The sequence below is a fragment of the Cynocephalus volans genome, chromosome 12, assembly GCF_027409185.1.
Source record: "Cynocephalus volans isolate mCynVol1 chromosome 12, mCynVol1.pri, whole genome shotgun sequence".
NCBI lineage: Eukaryota > Metazoa > Chordata > Mammalia > Dermoptera > Cynocephalidae > Cynocephalus > Cynocephalus volans.
Window position 1 is genome coordinate 41550323 of NC_084471.1, and position 24494 is coordinate 41574816.

General features: G+C 34.1%; 1 protein-coding gene across 1 annotated transcript in view; it reads right to left on the bottom strand.

Annotated features, from left to right (window-relative positions):
- The window catches only part of PTPRQ (protein tyrosine phosphatase receptor type Q), a 215036-nt gene that overhangs the window by 185506 nt on the left and 5036 nt on the right, over positions 1 to 24494 (bottom strand). The window contains 4 exon segments of the mRNA XM_063075852.1: positions 2854 to 3000; positions 18606 to 18734; positions 20079 to 20328; positions 21589 to 21788. Coding sequence (XP_062931922.1) covers positions 2854 to 3000; positions 18606 to 18734; positions 20079 to 20328; positions 21589 to 21788 — 726 coding nt within the window.

The window sequence follows — 24494 nt, forward strand, 5'->3', positions numbered from 1 at the left end:
TTGGAGTAAAGAAAACACATTAAAATAAATTTTCCATTATCTAGCAAATTAAACCAATTAAAAGTGCATTTTGAAAAAATATATTGAAAAACAAAAGCCACAGAATCCTGAAAAACACAAAGGTGAAATGCTATGAGTGATTTTGCTACAAAGAGTTTATTATTTGCAGAAAACAACAGGTTAAATTACTAATGACAAAAGTCTTCACTTCCATAGTCTATTTCTGGGGGAATAAATATGAATTTCAATGGTTTGCTTTTAAGGAATTGTGATGCTGAACCTTCTTATAAAATATCTGACACCAGTGGTAAAAAAGTTATTAGGGGATATTGAAGCAATAAAGTTTAATTATGATTTATACTATTGCCTGTATTTCATTCATTAGCATTGTCTGATTTTGAAATAGGCAACTCTATGATATTTTGTAAACTTGGAGACTATCAAGTTAGATTTTTTCCAAAATCATCTCTTCTTCATGCCCATGTAGAAATCTGCTCAGTAAAATATTAAGGGATATATAGAAACCTTAGGAAACATAGAAACATACAGAAGAACTGCTAAGATGTTGATTTTCTTCGATAATCAAAGAAGACTATAGACCATACATCTTCATTGTTAATGAAAACAACCCTACTGTAATGTAATAGTACTTATAACTCTCTGTGAGGGGTCAATCCAACATTTATCTTTGAGTATCTGGAGATTTCTTAGAAACACAGTTGTTTTAAAGGGTATTAATTTAAAAGAAAGAATACAGTCCTAATTATTTTTTAAATAGGCAATAGGTCACTTTTAAATATGGAGAAGAAACTAAATTGAGTAACCTTAATTGGAATACAAAAAACCTATTATACTAATAAGTGAAAAAAAGATAATCTAAAGCTAAGATACCAATTTTTAATTGAAAGTAGTTAGTTCTGAGTTATTAGATTATTCTCATATAAAGTTTCCTTAATTGCAAAGTTTTAATTAATGGGACCAAGATTAATTAGTGTAGTCAGGAGCAGAAAGCTATATTTGCTACATTTGCTAGAGCATTCCATTGAAGCACCTCCTGAGGCTGAACTATCCTCAGAAAGCTCCACGGAGGAAGGCTGGCATGAGAGGTAAGAACCACGCCACTCCTGCCTGTACTGGAGCCCACTTATTTCCAATAGGCCCCCCTGAGAGCCACCAGTGTATGGTCTATGCTGTAACTCAGGGCAAATTGCTTTTTACACAGGGCAAATAGAATCATCTATTCAAAATGTTTTGGTGTGGAAAATAGCCCATGTGAAATGAAATGTATTTCACAAAGTCCTTAAATTTCTACTTCTCATTTGTAAATAAAAAATAAAAAATTAAATGGAAATAAATTTCTAAATGATATCCAGAACAAACAGCATGGCATTGTTTGTGGCAATGTGTTATCTATTTCTCTATTTTTTGTCAAATGCTGTAGGCCAAGAATAATGAAATAATAATCTAAAATTGTGGATTCAGTTTAGAAGGATCAAAATCAACTGGACTTAAAAGAAGACAAAAATTGGGGATTCATTTAGTTATGGAACATAAGAATAGAAAGTAGTGAGTCAAATGGGTTGATTGAAACTAAATGCTACTAAGACCAAAGTCAATCAACAGCTCTACTATATTTGATAACCATAAGTAAATTGGTCCACTTTCTGAGAAATGCTTAAGAGCAGTTTTTAGGTGGAAATAGGAGAAAATGTAAGGTCTAATGGAGAAGCCACACAAAGCTAAGACTCTTGATAGAAAAACAATGGTAGGATACATTGAATACAAAATAGAAAAGAAATGAGAACATTTTCCTTATGAGTAGGCATCTCTTTCTTAATACATATATTGAAACTGTGTACACATTAGGATTTTCATTTGAAATAGATAAAGTATTTTTTTTTATTTTCTTTCATAGAAAAACGTATTACCAAGTGTTAATTGTTCTTTGAAGGGGGAGAAGTACAAAATTTCCTAATAGTTGCTGCCCTCTAATGGTCAAATGTTTAAATGATTTATTTGATAAATGTATGCCTAATCTTGAATTATGTGTGTACTTGTGTGTGTGTATGTGTGTGCGTGCACACGTATATATTTAACCTACATGTTACTGCATGTTACCTACCACACAAACAAAATCTGAAAATCTTTTCACATGTCAATGTGTTGTAAAAGATTATTGTATTCTTCTCAATAATTACAATCCCTGAATAGAAATGAAGACATTTAGCAAGTTATGCAGGCCAGGAAAATATGTTGTGAAATGGTATGGTAACTTTGTTTTTTTAAATAGTACAGTTCACCTAAAATGATGATGTTTAATAAATACGTATAAGAAAGTTTCTCGAGGACAAACTTATTTTTTCATCATTTTAGTAAATGCTGGTAAATTTGTGTTATGAATCCACCAGGAATCCTCAGTTGCATAAAATACCCTTTTGATTATAGACATATTTTTATAGGCATCGGGAATACAAGGATTCCTTGGAACATTAGTTTTGAGAGAAAAAATACTGCACATTAAACACTGTGGTTAAATAATGTTAAATGTGTTTGTTTACTTTACGATTTCTTGAGGTTTTGCTAAAACTCATTGTGAATCTACAACAGACTCACAAGTATATATTGTTTCCTAATTTGCTTGATCTTGGATCTCTTTTATTATGAAGCATGCTAAAGAGAAAGCAAGCATTCTCTTTTATTATGAAGAACCCATGTCCAGAATGAATTTAATAAGGAAATAATATGAATTAAGTAAATATAAACCAAATTGCTTCTAATATGTTTTACCAATTCAATAAAATTCACAAGCATGCCAAAAATATCTCATTAACTCTCTAAAGGAGATGTTCTTACCATCTGGAGGAGTGAATATTGAAAGATTTAATTTAGGTCCAATTCCTGCGCTGGTTTCAGCCGCAACATAGACATCATACATTGTAAATGGAGTTAGGTTAGTGAATGCAAACTTAAGGTCTTTTGTGCTATTATCCAAAATCCGTCCTGCAAAAAGCAGAAAACACATACAGATTATTTCCTAGTAAGTTTTTTAAGCATTCTCATATTTAAGTATAGAGCCACAAACAATGATAAAGTGTTAACCTAGGCACTCAAATTTGTTATTATAATATTAAAAGCAAATATATTTTAAACATTTAGCTTAATAGTGCATTGATGCTAACATAATTAAAACAATGGAAAGAACATAAAAACTTTCCATGTTTAAAAATACTTTTTTTAAATTGTAAAGCTCTATTGAATTACCATGTTATTTTTAACATATTTAAAAGGAAACATCGGATTTTATCAACATAAAGATAGTGACAGTATTTTACACTCAAATTTATTCAATTTAAATGCTCAATATTTTCATTATCTTCTATAATAAGATATATTTAGAAAATATTTCTACTTTAGCTAGTGAACAAAATTCCTTAGTCTATCAGCAAATTTTCTTCAATCCCCAACTTTACCTCTGAATATTTCCTTCACCTTCTTGCTCTACCTGAAACCTGGCTCTCCTCTAGGATCATTGCTTCTAATCCCCTGCAAGCCACCTCAAAAGGTGGCAGTCTAGTACAATTCTGAATAAAAGGTGGGAAAGTGGGTGTCCTTGTCTTGTTCCAGATCTGAGAGAAAAGACTCCAATTTTTGTCCATTCAGTAGGATATTGGCTGTGAGTTTGTCATATATGGCTCTTATTGTGTTGAGGTACATTCCTTCAATAGCTAATTTGGGTATTTTTATCATGAAGGGATGCTGGATTTTATCAAATGCCTTTTCTGAGTCTATTGAAATGATCATATGGGTTTTTTTCCCTTCATTCTGTTGATGTGATGCATCATGTTTATAGATTTGCATATATTGAACCATCCTTGCATCCCTAGGATGAATTCCATGCAATAAGGCTCTAAGAGAAAGCAATAAAGGGCATTCAAATTGCAAAGGAGGAAGTCAATCGAATCCTATTTGCAGATAACATGATCCTATACATAGAAAACCCTAACGACTCCACCAAAAAATTACTAAAACTAATAAATTAATTCAGTAAAGTAGCAGGATACAAAATCAACAAACAAAAATCAACAGCCTTCCTATATGCCAACAATGAAATAGCCAAAGAAGAAATCAAGAAAGGGATCCCATTCACAATAGCTACCAAAAAAATGAAATATTTATGAATAAACTTATCAAAGAGGTAAAAGATTGATTTTTTTTTCAATTCACAATGTAAATTATGAAACATTTGTGAAAAAAAATTAAGAGGATACAAATAAATGAAAAGATATCCCCTGTTATGGGTCAGAAGAATTAACATCATCAAAATGTCTATATTACCCAAAGCAATCTACACATTCAATGCAATCCCTATCAAAATACCAATGACATTCTCCACAAAAATAGAAAAAAAGATCTTAAAATTTGTATGGAACCCACATAGCAAAAGCAATCTTGAACAAAGAACAAAGTTGGAGGTATATCATTTTCTCACTTCAAAATATACTATAAAGCTATATAGTAATCAAAAAACATAATACTGTCATAAAAAAAAACAAACAAATTGGCCAATGGAATAGAATAGAGCCCTGAAATAAACCCATGTACTTAGAGCCAACTGGTTTTCAACAAAGGTGCTAAAAATACACAATGAGGAAAGGACAGCCCTTTCAACAAATGGTTCTGCAAAAACTGGATATCCACATGCAGAAGATTAAAACTAGACCCATATCTTTCACCATACACAAAAATCAAGTCAAGATGGATCAAAGACCTAAATTTAAGTCCCCAAACTGTGAATCTACTAGAAGAAAACATAGGAGAAATGCTACACAAAATGGGAATAGGCAACTAAAGCAAAAATACCTGAATGAGACTACATCAAAATAAAAAGCTTCTTCACAGCAAGGGACACTGTCAACAAAGTAAAGAGACAACCTATGGAATAGGAGAAAGTGTTTGACAACTACACATCAGAAAAGGGGCTAATATCCACGATATAAAAGGAACTTAAATGACTCAACAGCAAAAAACCAAATAACCCAATTACAAAATGAGTGAAGGTCCTGAGCAGCCAGTTCTCTAAAGAAGACATGCAGATGGCCAACAGGCACATGAAAAAATGCTCAACATCACTAATCGCCAGACAAATGTAAATTAAAACCATAATGAGATGTCATCTCACTACAGTTAGAATGTCTATTATTTGGAGGACTTCGGAAGATGGAAAACAATAGGTGCCCAGGGTGCATTCCTCCAACAAAAGATAGAAATGGGCACGCCTCCACTGCTGCCACAGTCACCAGAGCCATTGTCCAGTCCAGCACCACCACCTATCACAGAGCAGCTCCCCATGGAGCAGAGTCCTGTGGGTTGCCTGTCACTGTAGCTATGGACTCTGCAGACATGAGGGAGACAGGTGCAACCACCATCACCATTGCTGCCTCTATGAGTTAACCCCACTGCTGCCAAAGACACTGCAGCTGTGAGGGAGACAGCTGCAGCCACTGGTGCTGCTGCCACTGCCATGAAGTAACCCACTGCTGCCAAGGACACTGCAGATGTGAGGGAGGGAGTTACTGCCACCAGTGCTGCTCTCACCCCCATGAGGCAACCCCCTGCCACCAATGACATTGCAGACTCAAGGAAGATGGCTGCAGCCACTGGCACCACTGCTGCCACCACAAGATAACACCATTGCTGCTGAAGATACTGCCAAGGATACCGCAGATGTGAGGGAAGCAGTTGAAGACACCAGGATCCCTGCCACCTCCAGAAGGTAACCCCACTGTCGCTGTGGACACCACAAACACAAGGGAGGCAGTTGTAGCCACTGGTGCCCCCACTGGCCCCATTGCCACAGGACACTACAGATGCCAGGAAGGCAGTTGCAGCCACTGATACCACTGCCACTGCTGTCAGGTAACCCTGCTGTCACTGCAGACATTATAGCTGCACAGGCCACCACTATGAATGCCACAGCCAAGTCAGGAACTGCTGCAACTGTCACTGCTGCAGTCATCACCACACCAGCAACCAGGCACCCACCATCAGCATGCAGGTAGCCCACTGCTGCTGCTGCTGGAGCCGCCAATGCAAGTGGCATGCCAAAGCCACCTCCACAACCAGTTACCCCAAGGGCAGCATGCTACCACAGCAGCAACCACAGCAGCCACTGCTGCTATGCAGGCAGACCACTGGCCACTCAACTGCATTGACACAAGAAGGGTAACGAATGGAGTCCAGGGAAGAAGAGCAATAGAAGAAGCAACTGCTCTTCCAGATGACCAGACATCAACCCAGAGACACTAGAAATATGAGTCCACTAAAGGAGTATAATAATTCTCAAGTACCAGACCCCATAGAGCAGGAAACGCTTGAAATATCTGAAAGGAAAATCTGAGTAAAAAATCTTAAGGAAACTCAATGAGATACAAGAAGATGCAGTTAGACAACACAGTGAACTGAACAAAACTATCCAGTGTATGAAGGAGGAAATTAAAAGGAGATTAATACTTTAACAAAGAATGTAGCAGAACTCATGGAACTGAAGGAGTCATTCAATGAAATAAAAACACAACAGAGAGCTTAAGCAGCAGGCTAGAGTAAGCAGAAGAAAAAATCTCTGATCTTGAAGACAGTGTCTTCGAAATAGATGGACAAAAAAAAAAGAAAAAGAAAAAGAAAAAGAATTTTTAAAAAATGAATAAAATCTAAGTGAGATAGCAGACAACCTTAAGTGTACAAACATCTGAAACACAGGTATTCCTGAAGAGGAGGAGAAAGGAAAAGGCATTGAAAACATATCCAAAGAAATAATAGCAGAAAACTACCCAGGTGTAGGGAGACACACGGACCTTCAGATTCAGGAGGGTCAAAGATCCTGAAACAGATTCGATCCAAAAAGGTCCTCTCCAAGGTACATTATAGTCAAACTGTCAAAAATCAAAGACAAAGAGAAAACCCTAAAAACATCGAGAAGAAAGTGTCAAGTCACCTGTAAGGAAGTCTCCATAAGACTAACAGCAGACTTCTCAACAGAATCTTTACAGGCCAGAAAAGAATGGGATGATATATTCAAAACACTAAAAGAAAAAAAGACTGCCATCCAAGAATACTATATCAAGCAAGATTATTCTTCAGAAACGAAAGAGAAATAGTGTAATTCCCAGACAAACAAAAAACTACAAGAGTTCACCCCCATACAACCATCCCTACAAGAAATCTACAAGGAAGTCCTGCATCTGGAATCTAAAACACAATAGTCACTACTATAAGTACACAAGAAAGAATAAAACCCACTGGTAGAACAAAAATGCAAATGAGAATGGGAAAAAAACTTTATCTTACCACCTCCAAAAACTGACAAACACTGAAACAAACAGTAAAAGGAAAAGAAAGAAAAAAAGATACTTAAAACATCCAAATGAAAATAAAGTGCCAGAAATAAGACAATACCATTCAGTAATAATCCAAATATAAATAGATTAAATTCTCCACTCGAAAAACCCACACAAGCTGATTGAATTAATAAGCTAGACCCAACTATATGCTGTCTATAAGAGACTCACTTCACCTGTAAAGACACATACAGAGTAAGAGTGAAGGGATAAACAATGATATACCACACAAATGGAAATCAAAAATGAACAGGAATAGCTATTCTTATATCAGATAAAATAGACTTTAAATGAAAAACTATAAAAAGAGACAAGGAAGGCCACTATATAATGATAAAGGAATCTATCCAGCAAGATGATATTAAAAAATCAAAAATATATATGTACCCAACATCAGAGCACCCAGACATATAAAGCAAACACTATTAGACCTAAGGAAAGAGATAGACCCAAATATGATAATAGTTGGGGACCTAAACACCCCTCTATCAACATTAAACAGATCATCTAGGCAACAAATCAAGAGAGAAACACAGGATTTAAACACAGTTTAGACCAATTGGAATTGGCAGATATCTACAGAACATTTCATCCAACAACCACAGAATATATATTCTTCTCATCAGCACATGGAACAATCCTCAAGATAGATCACATGTTAGGTTACAAATGAAGCCTCAACAAATTTTTAGAAAAATTGAAATCATTTCAAGTATCTTCTCAGATCACAATGGATTAAAACTAGAAATTAGTAACAAGCAAAACTCTGGAAACTATGCAAACACATGGAAATTAAACAACATGCTCCTGAATGACATATGGGTCCAAGAAGAAATTAAACAGGAAATAAAAAAAAATTCTCAAACTAATGAAAATAATGACACATCATACCAAAACCTGTGGGACACTGCAAAATCAGTACTAAGAGAGAAGATTGTTGCAATAAACACTTACATCAAAAGAATAAAAAGATTTCAAATAAACAACCTAATGCTATATCTCAAAGAACTAGAAAAACAATGACAATCCAATCCTAAAATTAGTAGACAGTAATAAATAATTAAGATTCAAGCAGAACTAAATGAAATGGAGACCAAAAAACAATACAAAAGATCAATGAAACAAAAAGTTGTTTTTTTGAGAAGATAAATAAAATAGACAAACCATTAGCTAGGCTAACTAAAAAAAGAAGAGAGAAGATCCAAATAACAAAAAATTAGAAATGAAAAAGCAGACATCACAACTGATACTATAGAAACAAGAATCAGTAGAGACTATTATAACATTATATGCCAACAAATTTGGAAACCTGGAGGAAATGGACAAATTCTTAACACATACAAACTACTGAAACAAGAAATAGAAAATCCGAACAGACCAGTAACAGGCAATGAGATAGAAGCAATATCAGTAGTCTCCCAACAAAGAAAAGCTCAGGGCTGAATGGCTTTACTGCTGAATTCTATCAAACATTTAAAGAGGAGTTAATACCAATTCTCTTCAAGCTATTCCAAAAAATTGAAACAGAGCCTGTTCTCTCAAACTCATTCTTTGAGGCCAACATCACCCTAATACCAAAATTAGACAAAGATACAACAAAAGAAAACAACAGGCCGGTATTTTGATGAACATAGATGCAAAAATCCACAAAAAAATTAACAAATAGAATACAGCAACATATCAAAAAATTATATACACCATGATTAAGTGGGATTCATCCCAGGGATTCAAGTTTCAACATACACAAATCAAAAAATCAAAAAAATGTGATACACCACATCAACAAAATCAAGGACAAGAATCATATGATAATCTCAACAGATGCAGGAAAAGCATTTGACAAAACTCAACATACCTCCATGATAAAGATTCTTAGCAAATTAGGTATAGAAGGAAAGTATCTCAATACAATAAAAGCCATACATGCCAAACCCACCTTCAGCTTTTCCCTTAAGGATGAGAATGAGGCAAGGGTGCCCACTCTCACCACTCCTATTTAACAGAGTATTAGAAGTACTAGCCAGAGAGATCTGGCAAGAGAAAGAAATAAAGGACTTCCAGACTGGAAAAGATGAGGTAAAATTGTCCCTGTTGCAGGATACAAAATCAACACACAAATATCAGTTGAGATTTTATACTCTGTAGTGGACTGAATTATGTCTCCCCAAAACTCACTGGAACTTGAACTGTGTCCACCAAGTTCTATGTTTTAGAAACTCGGTCCCCACTGTGACTGTTAAGAGGGTGGGAAATACTATTATGGTAATTGAAAGGTGGAGCCTTGCAGAAGTGATTAGATTGTAGAACCACACAGTAGTAAATGAATTAAAAATGGTGGTCAGGGACGTGGTTCTGAGGCCTTTAAAAGAAAAGAGTATGTCTCTCCTTCTCTCTCTGCTCTCTCTGCTTCTACCATCTGGCAATGTTACACCCCTGGGTCACTGTTGCTGCCACCAGATGGACTTTTGGACTTCCCTGCCTCAGAAACTGTAAGCAATAAATTTCATTTTTTTAAATAAATTACCCAGTTTCAGGTATTTTGTTATAAACAACAAAAATGGACTAATACATACTCCAACAATGAACTAGCAGAAAAAGAAATCAAGAAAGCTAGCCAATTTACAGTAGTCCCCCCAAAATAAAATACCTAGTGAAGGATTTAACCAAGGAGGTGAAAGATCTCTACAATGAGAACTACAAATCACTGCTGAAAGAAATTAAAGAGGACACAAAAAGATAAAAAGATATTTCATGTTCTTGGACTGGAAGAATTAACATTGTGAAAATGTCCATACAACCCAAAGTGATCTACAGATTTAATGCAATCCCATCAAAATACCAATGACATTCTTCACAGAAATAGAAAAAACAATCCTAACATTCATATGAAACACAAAATATTCCAAATAGCCAAAGCAAACCCAAGCAAAAAATAAAATAAAATAAAGCGAGAGGCATAACACTACCTGACTTCATATTATACTACAATGCTATAGTAAAGAAAAAAGCATGGTACTGGTATAATAAACAGACACTCGGGCCAATGGAACAGAATACAGAACCCAGAAATCAACCCACAAACTTACAGCCAACTGATATTTGACAAGGGCAACAGAAGCTTACATTGGGGAAAGGACTCCCTCTTTAATAAGTGGTGCTGGGAAAACTGGATATCCATATGTAGAAGAATAAAACTAGACCTGTACCTCTCACCAAATACCAAAATCAAAACAAGTAGGTTAAAGACTTATGTATAAGACCCAAAACTACACAATTATTATATGAAAACATAGGGGAAATACTTCAGGAAGTAGGACTAGGCAAAGACTTTATGAATATAATCCCCAGAGTACAGGCAACAAAAGGAAAAATAAACAAATGGGATTATATCAAGCTAAAAAGATTCTTCATAGTAAAACAAACAGTTAACAGAGCAAAAAGACAACTCACAGAATGGGATAAAGTATGTTCAAACTCTGCATCGCACAAAGGATTAATATCCAGAATACACAAAGAACTCAAACAACTTAATAGCAAAAAAAAAAAATCCAATTAAAAAATGGGCAAAAGAGCTGAATAGGCTTTTCTCAAAGGAAGATATATAAATGGCCAACAGACACATGAAAAAAATGCTTAACAACACTAAGCATCAGGGAAATGCAAATCAAACCTACATTTTTTTTTCTTAATGCAAGTGACTGTATTTTGATTCTGACAACTTTCATAGTTGTAGTGCTCTACTAATTCCAGAGTCACTCTCATTCTGGATGGTTTAGCTCTTGATTCAACACTGCAGTCTTAATTTGTGGTGATTTTAACATCCTGAGAAATAATCCTCAAATCACTCTGACCTCTCCATAAATAATCTAGTTCTCCATCCTATCTCCTATTCCCTCAAGATCATAACTTAGACATCGCTATTAACAATAATTGCATATCATCTATATTCTCAATTTCATGCAACTCTCTCTGACCACACTTTTCTATCTCCTATTCGCTTGCTCTAGAATCCTGAACTGACAATTCTTTACGTCCACTGGGACCTCCAGCCCATTGATCTTATCACCTATTTTATTTTATTTTATTTCCTGTTTTATTTTGTTTGGTCTCTGACCAAACATAATAAAACACGCCTTATCCAACCTCAATATTATCATCAATTATAATCACTGCTTTAAGTAAGCCTACTCTTCTCTTGCCCTTCTCTTATCGAAGGGAGCTGGAGAAAAGCTCAAAATTACTCTATTTATGACACTTTATTCATAATCTCACTTCAAAAGAGCCCTACATGGTGCCTGGCATCTTACTCAACTTCTGTAGTCCAGTAATCCAATCGCCCTCTACTTCTACATCATTGTTTTATAGTTTCTCTTCCCTATGTAGTTCTCTAGCACCTTCTGCCCCATCTTCATTCCCAACTAGGATCTTGCTTCCCATTACACTGAACGAATTAAATCAATCAGAAAATATCTGCCACAGACTCCCACCAACACAACTATGTAGCATCTCTACCCCTATACTCTGCCTTATAACTTGTTACTATGAACAAACTATCTACATTCTTACCTCAAACCAGTCCCTACAATTGAGCATAAGATCTCACCTTCAGACTAAATAGACACCTTTTCAGTAATTCTCATTTTTGCAATATCACTAATTTTTCCTTTTCCCTCCTTATTCCCAGCACCAAACATGCTTTATTTGTTTCTACTGAAATGAAATCTGTTACCTTTGCTTACCCCCACTCTGACTCCCCCCTTCCATTCACTGCTTCACTTTGCAGCAAAACTCAAGAGTCTCTATATCCACTGTTCCAATGCTTTTTTCCCATTCTCTCTTAAACCCATTCCAATCAAGCATTTACCCCACGTACTTCACAGCTTTTGTCAAGATCACTAATGATTTCCATGTTGCTAAATGCAATACTTTCTAAATGAGATTTATCAGTCAGCTTCACAAATGAATGAATACATCATACAAGTCATGAAAAATAGTATCAGATAGAAAAGATGTGTCTGTGTATACGTGTGTATGGGGGGTGGGGGCAGGTAGGAGAGGATTATAATTTTTTAGGAATTACAGGTATTTTAAATCTTAGAGCATAAGTTACTTAGAAATGACAGATAAAGGTTACTCATGTGTGGAATATACTAAAAAGCATACATACTTCACAGGGCCTGGTTTTCCAAAGCCTTGCGGTTTCAAATATTGACCTTGTGGATGACTGGAAATCTTCCTCAGTCTATAAGTCTCTGGTGTGAGATAAAGTTTTGTGGCACAGCAAGGTTGCTGGCTCAAGGACAGACTAGTTACTGATTGTTATGTAAAGATACTGAGAAATAACTGTTAAGAAGGAATGTTTGCTAAGATCAAACTGTTGTTGATAGGACCACTTAATTGTCTACTGGAATGTCATCTGGCTTGTTTCACTGAAAGTTACCAGCCTATGCTGTTAAACTATCACCCCACCTATGTCTCTTCCTGTAACTTCCTGGTCTGGAAAATAAATGCAGGAAGAGAACCCCAATTTGGCTAATTTCCTGAGGAAGGGTTGACTCTCACTGGAGCATTCCCAGGGAAGTTAAACACTTTGGGGCTTCTCACTGCTTGGAAGAGATGGGCTTTGAGTAATCCTTTGCATCTCCATCACCCAGGGAAAATGGGGTGACAAATCCATTGGGGGCGAAGCAACACAAAGCAACAAAATGGTGCCCTGTGGGAAGACGTTCTCCAGAGATTGGAGACTGACCTGCCAAGCATTGGAGAGGAATAGGACATCCGATTCATCCTGGCAAGGGAGTCCCTAATAAGGGAGATGCACCGCATCCTGGTGAGGGAATCACACGTGGCTTTTGATTAGCGACTGCATGCCTGCGGCAGGTCAAAGTTAGGTCTTTTTCAACCCCAGAGATATTTTTTCATTTTCTTTACTTTTAAAATATGGATAATTCATTAATGAAAGGGGAGGCTGAATATGCATTACAACTCCAATGTCTCCTTAAAGCAGCAGGCTGTAAGTAACTGAATGGGAGCTTGTAAAACTGTTAGTGGATATTAAACAACCATGTCCTTGATACCTCAAGGAAGGGAGCCTTAACATAAAAATTTGGGAACAAATTGGTCACTGGTTAATTAATGGGTCTCATTAACGCGTCCGACCTAACAACTAGGAATCTATGTCAAGGCCCACTGAGACCTATCCAAGACCTTAACAAAAAACTAAGACATGTTTATGTCACCAAAAAAGGATAAAACTTAATCTTTGCCAGTGACTGAGAGAACTTTAAATTGGACAATCTAAAGTAAAAGAAGTTAATATTTCTTTACAGTGTTGGTATTGTTTGAGCATATTTTTCTTTCTTATCTGCACAATGCTTCTCTCCTCTCTTAAAAACAGTGGTTCTTTTCTTAACTGCATGTGCTACTCTTTTTCTCTGAAGACTCTGGAGTTTTATGAAGAAAAGCAGCCATGGCACCAACCAGACACCTTTTGGGTCTACTTCTCTTCTCCTAAAAACCTCAAGAGTCAAATGGTTTCATCTCTGATTGTGGGCTCAGCTTTTGAGCTCAGTAACCCATTTGAGAAACAAAAATTAGACTAAGATCTACCTGTTTAACTACATGGTCTCAAATTTTCTGGCATCCATGCAGTTATCTTAAACAGACTTCTAAATTTTCTTCTAGTCTCATCTATGTATTTCTTCACAAAATTCTATGGTAGAATTCTATGCTATCTTCTTAAAGGAAGAAAATCTTCTCTGCATCTTCTTGAAAAGTTTTGCATACTTTGCTTTACAATGTAAATTTGTTATCTTGCTTTCTTTAAAGCAAGATGAAGCCTCATCAATAAGTCTTTTGGAAAAAATACAATCTAAACATGATTGTCCTTTTTACTAGTGAGCTTTTTATTACATTTTAAACAAAACCTATAAGATCCTTATTTGTTCTTGTTGTTTATGTCTGCAATTATGCATTTGTAAGCTGTATGTTGTGTCTATATGTTCACATCTGTTTGTGTAACTGTTTTATGTGCAAGGTACCCAATTGGCTTATAATTAATGTGCACTCATTAAATAAATAAGTATACTTTTCAAGTTCACATGACTTAAATCTTCTAAAGTTTTGATAAATATATTTTCATAATTTGATTCAAACCTTTTACCTAAATTTGTCTCTAGGTCAATATGTCTCCTTGTTATCTCTGCTTCCTGGCCATGCTGGAAGAAACAGTATCATTTAGACATAGATAGTGAATACTGCCCTCTGCCTCTGTGGATTCCACATGGCTCTAAATGTCATGTGGAAACCCGGGATCTGAAATGGCTAGTGAAAAGAAACCTATGCCAAATATTGCATAGGCCCTAGTTAGCATTAACTGATAAGGGTATAGATCTAATACACCAGGTTTTTGGCTGGGAAACCATAAATATGTATTTGGTAAATATAGTTAAAACTCAAACTGGACTTTGTATAATTTGCTCTAATAAATAGACACCTATTTACTAACCTGAATGTATAAAAATGTTCTTATCAACACACATTGTTGCCTGGGTTTACTAATCAAACAGGACTACATTTGCCTTTGCTAGAGGCTTTTAAGTTGTAAACCCTGCCAAAACCCAAAAAACTAAATACAAAAAAACCTTTTTTATATATAATTTTTAGGCAAATTAGGCCAATTTAACATTGATAAAAAAGAAACAAGTATGTAAAAAGGAGGTGATTTAAAGAAGGTTATGGATGTGGGGATACGGTTTTGGTTGGAGGGGCTAGAGAGAAAGAAAAATAATTTTTTATGTAAGAAAGCATCTGGTACAGTGTATTTTTGTCCTAGAGCAAAATGACTGGCTATTTAGAAAGTAGGAAGTATAGGACAAAAATAGAACGTCCGAGTAAGTCTTAACAATTGTTTATGTAGATAAGTTTGTTAATAGGGTTTTACAGTAAAAAAATTAACTGGATCTAAAAACAAATTATGGGCCGGCCCATGGCTCACTTGGGAGAGCGTGGTGCTGATAACACCAAGGCCACGGGTTCAGATCCCATATAGGGATGCCCGGTTCGCTCACTGGCTGAGCGTGGTGCTGACAACATCAAGCCAAGGGTTAAGATGCCCCTGCTGGTCATCTTTAAAAAAAATAAATAAAAACAAATTATGTGTGTTTTTTTAAAAATTAATGTCAAAAGTATTCTAATACAGGGTTCAAATTTGCTCTCCTGCGATGGAACAACCAGATTTTCTAAAAAAAACACTTTACTGCTCTTAATACAAAATAGAAAAGTTTTTCTTTGTCCCTTAGATAACTGGTTTAAAAAACTTATTTCATAATAAGTTCCTGTAATCTCTGCCTTTGAAGCCATCTGTCACTTTGGTTTTATTTTTTAGAACAATTTGTGATCTTATTCAACTAAATGTTTTAAGCCTTTTGTTATTTAACAAAGCTTTCCAACCCGAAATTCTGAAAGTTTAAAATAACTTTGAGGAATTCTAAGGGCCCTGGAGTATCTCAAAGGATATATAATAGATGTATCAAAACTAGCTTATTTAATATATTAGACTAGATGGGAAAGCGTCAGTACTGAAGGTGTTATGGATATATGTTCCAAAATCTTGTAAGGTTTTTAAATATATGTGTCTTGATAAAAATGCCACCAGTAATAACCTTGGCTTAATTATAATTTTAAAATGTTATGTCTTCAAATGTTTCATGAAAAAAAAAAAACTCAGATAGGTACAGTTTTCTGACAAATTTTGAGTTCATAGCTTTAATCTAAGTTCCAAAATTTTAATGAAGAAACTGATGGGTTTGTGAAATTGTTCACAAAGGTCAAAACAACAAAAGTTAATTGGTAAATTAATTTAAAAGAATTATGGGTTTTTACAATTTCCTTATTTTAAAACACTGCTGGTTCTCCTAATATTTTTCCAAATGTAAGAAAACTCTCCCTCTCTCTTCAGCTATCTATAACTAACAACAGTTTGGTAAAATGTCATTTAAAACAGAGATAAAAGCATTTGTTTTCTCCCTATTTGATTCCCCCCAAATTTAATAACTTTAAGTATTCTTATGATTATTATGACAATGTGGCTATTTTTATAAGTTCAATGAAAATTAACTCTCTCTCTCTTTATAACAGGATATAACTTAAAAATTTGGATATAAGATAGCATGTCTCATTTCCATGTTGCTGACCCCTTTTTTATGTTGCCTAAATTTGGCCTGGTGCTGCCTCATCCTGCTGTTGATCTTTCCCCCCAACGTGGGACAAAACACAACCTGGGAAACAGTCTTCCCAGCAACATGGGACTGATCACTGAAAAAAAGTGAGCCGAGTTGCTTCTTTCAATCACCACCTGGGAAAGAGCCTTCCCAACACCGAGAGATTTATACAAAGAAAAGTAAGACCTTTTCAATCAAGATATTGATCATCAATGCTTTTATGAGGAATGCCTTGATCATAAAGGGGGAAACAACATCTTCTCTACAAAAGCAGTTCTCTAAATTTTCCTGGCCTTAAAGAGGGTGTTTGAAACTTGGATGAGACATCCTATTCTTAAAAGAAAGACTTGTAATTGATCAAAAATTTTACAAAGGACTAGATGCTTTGAAAGCAATAATGTCCTGGACAGGTGAACTAATAATAACAAACTCTCTGGACTCAGAATCAACTATTTTATGCAGCAGAATCCCATTCCGGAGTTTCCACAACTGGTAATTACACCCAATTCACAGCACCTGGAGTGATGCTGCTGCAGCCGCCCTGAGAGACAATGACATCATCAGTCCTCACCTGAAGCAAATTAAAAGGACTTGCCATGCTAAATGATACTAACTTTGCTTTAACAAAATGCTTTTTTTGTCTTAACTGTGCCAATCTGATCTATAGTTTTGCTTTTCTTTTAAATAAATAAAACAGGGGAGATGTGGAATATACTATAAAGCATATGTACTTCACAGGGCCTGGTTTTCCAAAGCCTTGCAGTTTCTAATATTGACCTTGCAAGGACAGGAAATTTTCCTCAGGCTATAAGTCCCTGGTGTGAGATAAAGATTTGTGGCACAGCAAGGTTGCTGGCTCAGTGACAGACAAGTTACTGATTGTTATGTAAAGATTCTGAGAGATTGCTGTAAGAAGGAATGTTTGCTAAGATTAAGCTCTTGTTGATAGGACCATTTAATTGTCTACTGGAATGTCATCTGGCTTGTTTCACTGAAAGTTACCAGCCTATACTGTTAAACTATCACCCCACCTATGTCTCTTCCTGTAACTTCCTGGTCTGGAAAATAAATGCAGGAACAAAACCCCAATTTGGCATTAATTTCCTAAGGAAGGGTTGGCTCTCGCTGGAGGGTCCCAGGGAAGTTAACCACTTTGGGGTTTCTCACTGCTTGGAAGAGATGGGCTTTAAGTGATCCTTTGCATCTCTGTCACCCAGGAGAAGTGGGGTGACAAATCCGTGAGGGGTGAAGCAACACAAAGCCACACTAATGTGATTCATACCACAGAAATTTCAAAATGGAACTTTGTGTTGTTTTTGGTTCTCCCAAGTAAATGACAATATGTGGGTTTATTTTATTTCATTAATGTTTGAATTAAACTTCTTTTATAGAACTGTAGGATCTCAGATTAGAAAAGAATTTTAGAGTTTACTTACTTAGTTCACTTCCATAATATAATATTTGAACCTCTCAAAATATTTCTGACAAGTGGATGCTCATGTCCTGTTTATTTACAAGGATAAAGCTGCCCATATTGTTATTTTTTAATAAACATTATTTCTTTTTTTGTGAGCAGTTTTAGGTTCACAGCAAAATTTAGCAGAAGGTACGGAGATTTCCCATCTTATATTCAGAGACCTCTAATTATTAAAACTGGGTTCCTTGTTCTAAATGGAGATCTGATTTAATATAACCTAAGCCTATTGTTCTTCATGAATATAAGTCAAGGTCCCCCTGTTCAAATATTTGAAGGCTTATAGCTCTTCTAACACTTCTTTTCTCAAGGAGTTATCCCTAGTTCTTTCATTTCCTACTCATTTATGGTTTTAAGTAAAAAAAATCAAAGAATCTCATCTTCCTTATTACTTTTCTATTTTTGCTTTAATTTTAGGATCATTAAAAAAGAGTTTGATTAAAAAGAGTTTGATACTAGTAACATATTTTATAATTCTTACTCCCAAAGGTTAACACAAAACTAATTAACACTTACCTGATGGTCCATATAATTCAACTCTATAACTATATTTCCCTGTTACTATACTTGGTGGGTCACATGAAATTGAAAAGGACTTGGCTGTGATGTTTCCTGTTATACAGTTTTGTGGTGGTCCTTCAGGCACTAAAATGATTATAGAAAAAATAAATATAAAATATATACTTAAGGTAAAAGAGCACTCTATTAAAAATATATAAATATATATATCATCAGATAAACAACTTATTTGCAAAATTATTAACTTTAATTCTGTTTATGATTGCGCAGTACATTTCATTCCTATGTTAATTGTAATATACTTATTGTAAATGTTAAATTGTGCTGAAACACCTATAACTGCATATATATTACATTGAACAAGGTCTGGGTATCAGGCTTGATAAACACCTTTTCTCTGATGGACACAGGTAGAAGGGTCAAGGAAATAACCCTCAGAATTTATTGGTAATGATCTTTGCTTTTTGTATCAATATTTGTATTTTGTTCTGAGAGGAAATTTACAACCTACAGTGAGACGATTCAAAGGTAACATTGATAACATATAAAAAATATTTTAAAATAGGAGATTATTAGGAGAAGTTGAGAGCTATGTCAGAAAAAAATACTGTTCTGTAATGAAAGTACTCTAACAGTAATTTCCAGTATTCTTAAAAATTACCAGTTGCTACTAAATGCCTGATACTATATTATGACATACATAATCTGTCAGGTATGTATTATGTATATAATACGTATACTAAATATATACCTGAAGTATAATGGTACTACATTCGTATCCACATAAATTTTATATACATATATACATATATATTTATGTGGATACTGAGGTAGTACCGTAATTAAATACATAAATACCTACAAATATGTACTTTTAGAATTTAGTAATAATAAGAATATATAATTATACTCATTTAATCCTAACATCATCACCATAAGGAAGGTACTATTATTGTCTTCATTTTTCAGATGAGGAAACTGCAGTGCAAAAGGATATAAGTCGATATGTATTTCAGCTACTATTTTTATCTGATCCTGAAATGTTAATCACATGCTGGTTCTGCTATTGCAGGTGCTATCATCATATTTGGTAACAGCAATAACAGTAAAAGAGGGTATCGATGATCACAGACGATTTAGAAAGGCAGAGATAATTATAAAAAATTGCTAAGATCATAAAATGGTAAAAGCTGATCTTAGGATCATGATTAGTAACTCAAGAATCCTTTATTTTAAATCATTTTTTCTCCTTTTAGATGCTTATTTATATACTTATATAGATGCTTTACTATAATATAAAAGAGTATAGAAATTTGAAGATACCCCAGATGGGATGTCTATTAACTATTATTAGGGAGAAAAAAAGTTATTAAAATGTAAGGAAGGTTAACAAAAAAGACATATGAATAAAATAAAATATTATTCTATAAATAATTTAAATCCTTTCTTCCACCAATAATGAAACCATACCTGATTCTGGTGTTCTGACAATGGTACTATCAATATAACCTGCTTCAGTTGTAACAGCCGAAACTTCAAAAAGATATGTCGTGTAAGGCCTCAAATGTGTCACTACAAAATTGATAGGTTCTTTCCACACAGAGCTGATTCTACTCCGTGCCAACATGCTTGATGAATATGTAGTACGCGATGGAGGTGTAAGTCTACCAAGGGTTGAAGAAGGGCTGGTTGTACTCCATAAAAAAGATTCACTACTCTCCTAGCGAATAAAATAAATATCAATGAGAGATAATGTGGTATCTTGGTAAACATTAGAGTGCAATTCATTTCTTTTCCATTATACTACAAATATTATTCTTTAATGTGTGTGTGTATGTGTGCCTTTGTGTGTGTGTGTATGTGTGTTGTTAGTATAGTATTTTAACAGATTAAGTATGGACAAAGTTGCTAGATTTATAACTATACCCATTTATGTCTACAGTTTTAAAACAGGATATATTTTGTGCATTCTTTATACCTTAATCTTCCTTATAAATAGGATTTCAAGTGGCCTAAAATAAAGCTAATACTACAGCAACATCATTAGTAAGAATTTTAAAAATTAATGTAAACAGCAAGAGCCAAAGAGCTAAAATAATTTCACTTTTATGAAATTTCAAGCATAGGCCACTTTCTCACTGTTACTTTTTTTTTCCTCATAAGTACTCAAAAGATAACACCAGTAGCACACGTTAGGTGTGGGTATACAAGGTTAATTCAAAACATTTATGGAAAATAGAATTATAAGATGATATGAATCCTTCCATGAACAGTTTGAAGTACCCTCAGATGTGCATACCCGCATGTGTGTGTGGTGTGTAGGCATTTACAAATACATCCTAATTTGAAAAAGATTTTGAGAATTTTAAAATTACCTAGAACAAACTATTTTTTATTGTTTCTCCATCAATAATACCACAAGATCACCAAAAATATTTTAGGAAAAGCATTATTATAGTACTTCCTGAAGTTTCTCATCAATGACTGGAGTAATGATAAATTCTTTAACAATGATATGCACAACAAAAACCATCTATTTCTGCAAATTTAACCTTGACTATTCACACCCTCACATGTATCCTTCCTTCCTGTCACATGGAAGTGCTGTCTTTTCTCTAGTTATAATTTACACTTATGCATCTCAGGTATTTATACAGTGTTCTCCACCAGTAAAGCCCCCCTCACACAATCTCCATCTGTCCTTCCCCTACAACCTATTCAAGTGCTATTCCATTCATGAAGTCTTTCCAGAGCTCCCAACATGATTTTAATCTTTCACTCTTGAATTCCCAAATCCCTCCTGTATTCTACCTTGAATATAGTCAATTATGTAAAGCATGAGACTATAGGCTAATACTATAAGTAATAAAATAACTAATAACTACTTTGGTAAATATACAGAGTATCTAGATGCTGAAAACTTGAAGCTATAAGTTTACCTAAAATTTCTGAGACATAAGAAGTGATCTATGATACTTACATTACATTCTGGCAATTTCCCAGTCAAAATGTCCTCTACTCTGATAGAGACATCTTTCACTACTATCCCACTTCTGGCATGTTTGACACTGATCTTGAAGCTGGTAATTTTACCATTTGGTTGCTGAGGTAAATACCAAATCAGGTTTACTGCTGAGTAGTTGAAGGCCTCCACTGTGAGATTCACCACTTTTCCTGGAGCTAGAAAAACGAGAAAGATTGAAGGAGAGGAAGAAAACCTGTTACAAAACTTTGAATGGTGTTTATATAATTTGGGGATGCTAAGTTTACAAAATTAAATATGTTTAATTGGCCTTTGCCTAAAATAAAAAAAAAAAATTTGGAGTAGAGGCAAATCAGCTTACTTCAGGATTATTGGGCCAATACATGCCACTGGTTGAAACTTGTCAAATAAGTATGAAAATATTTCCAATCAATAGTTGTTTGTGAAAATACAAACAAGTCAGGATAAATTTCTTACTTCCCTAAATATTTTGGAATTAGGTAGATTTCTTAAATAATGAACAAAGGGGCAAATTGAAACAATTATTTAACCATGAGCATCAAAAAGTACATTTCTGGAATATTTATAAATATCTAGTGCCTAAGAAGTATATAATCATCCAATAGGTTGTGATTATTGTATTTTGAGTTTTATACAACCTCAAAATCAACTTTCTTTAGGATTTCATTATACTTTGCTATCAATTATTAAATATCTACAATAAGAAGAATAATAATCTGAGTACTGTTTTAGTTGGGATGAGACTAATGTGAAGCCAGAATAAAGGAAATTTATGTCTACTAGTTTCATGATGAGATATGCGAAAGTAACAAAGTAGGGTAAACAATCAAGATCTTTCAGAATACAAAACAAACATGACAAGTCACATTTGAGAGAAATGAGAACAAAGCAAACTGTTTGAAGTAAAACAATATAAGTGATAGTAAAGGTACCTACTATTGTTGCCAAATAACTAGAGTTTAGGTTTACATTGTACCAAAATATCATTTGTAAATGAAAGCCATATAAATCATGTAAGAAAGTTAGGTCCTGGGGATGAGGGATGTCTGTGAATGATATGAGTTAGAAGAAATTCAGAAACTTCAGGACAGCTAAATTTTAATGGAAAAAATATATATATAATAATTATTGGGAATGATTACTAATAGATGGAACAATGGATGAAAACTGTTTTCTCCAAGGGGAACTAATAAAATGGAATTAATTAAAGCTGAAGAAGATAATGACAATATGTTAACTATCTGAAACTAAAGATTTAACACTTGGATTTTTGAGGAATAGATAAAATACAATAAAAATAAAAGGGAAATATAAAAAATATAATAAAACAAAAGAAAAAGTTTGCTAAATATATGAAGCTGTGGAATTATAAGAATTAAAATTTAACTGTCTTTTAAAATTTCTTATTTGTGTAATCTAAAAAACTTGCATAAATATGTCTGAAATATTTATATGTCAATAGCAAATTGCATACAAGCTGACACATTTCCAAATGGGTCTTAATGACAGCTATAGTGAATTAATCAAATGCAGAGAAATTTGGAATTTATAAGGTAATCAAATCATTATTAAATTTCAAAGCAAAATTTCCAAAAAAGTAGACCATAAACATTAAATAGACAGAAATCAATTAAATTTGCTAAACATTTACTGAAAAGAGGATATTTTTATTAACTTGGAGTTTGCAAGTCTTTCCCTATTTTAAATATTTTAATTTCTACTTCTTGATATTATTCACTAGAATCCCATTAACCTCTTGTTTTTTTAATAGAGTGAATTTACCCATCCTAATCCAACTAAAGATTTAATACTGAAGTACCAAAATGTTCTGTTTATAATATCATTTCACCTTTCAGGCAGGTGTCCTAGCACACACTTTGAGGACACGTCTAGACTAGAGATATGCATAAGTACACAAGAATGTGAAAGTACCTACAACTTTTCAAAGTGTATACTGTACAAAACATACATTTCTTGAGCCATTAATGACTTTATCAATCTAACACAGAGACTTCCAAAATTATTTTGCTGCATTTCTAGTTAGACAACAAGGTGTAAGTACTATTTCTAATATTCTAAGGGCTAAAATAAAGTGTACGTTTACCTGAAATAATGCTGCATGGGAAGTTCAATGAGCTTTCTCTGCTTGTGGACGGAACAATACCAACTCAGTACAGTATCAGTGGTTAACTTGTATACCTTTCTTAGGACTATTTTTATTCATAGGAAAACAAATTGCTTCTGGTTTAACAATAACAAATGCAGTTTATTTCACAGAAATCTTTCTTAAATTTGGGTTTCATGGAGTACAAATAAAAAAAAGAGTTACTCGGGTAAAAAAAAAAAAAGATTGCGGTTCTCTAATTTCTCCCAATCATCATTTGCCAAAAGAGTTAATGTCTCTCGAAATTAGGTCAGTTAGCAGAAGTACAAAATATATAAAGTTCAAAACACTGTCAAATTGAAATTATAATCTGCAGGTGTCATGCCTTATCAGAAACCAAATCAAGATCAGGCTTAAAAAACAAAACAAAACAATACAAAACATCATTCAAAAATCATTCCAATTATTTTTCCTAACACTGAAAACTTAACATTAGAGGTAACTTTTTTTCTTATTCTAGTGCATATTTAACTTTAAAATGATAATTTTCCCACTTAAGTTTTAGTTGTGCAAATAATCTGAAAGTCAATATGTTTAAAATCAATAAGAATAAGTTAGAACTCATGAATCATTCATTTCTAATTTTAAATAAACTCCAGATTCCTAAACCCAGTATTTTCTCTTAATTCCTTCAATGGAATAGAGCATGTATTCACACGTTTCTCTAGATGGGGTTTCAAATAGGAATTGGTCAATAAAACTTAATGGATATGTTTTT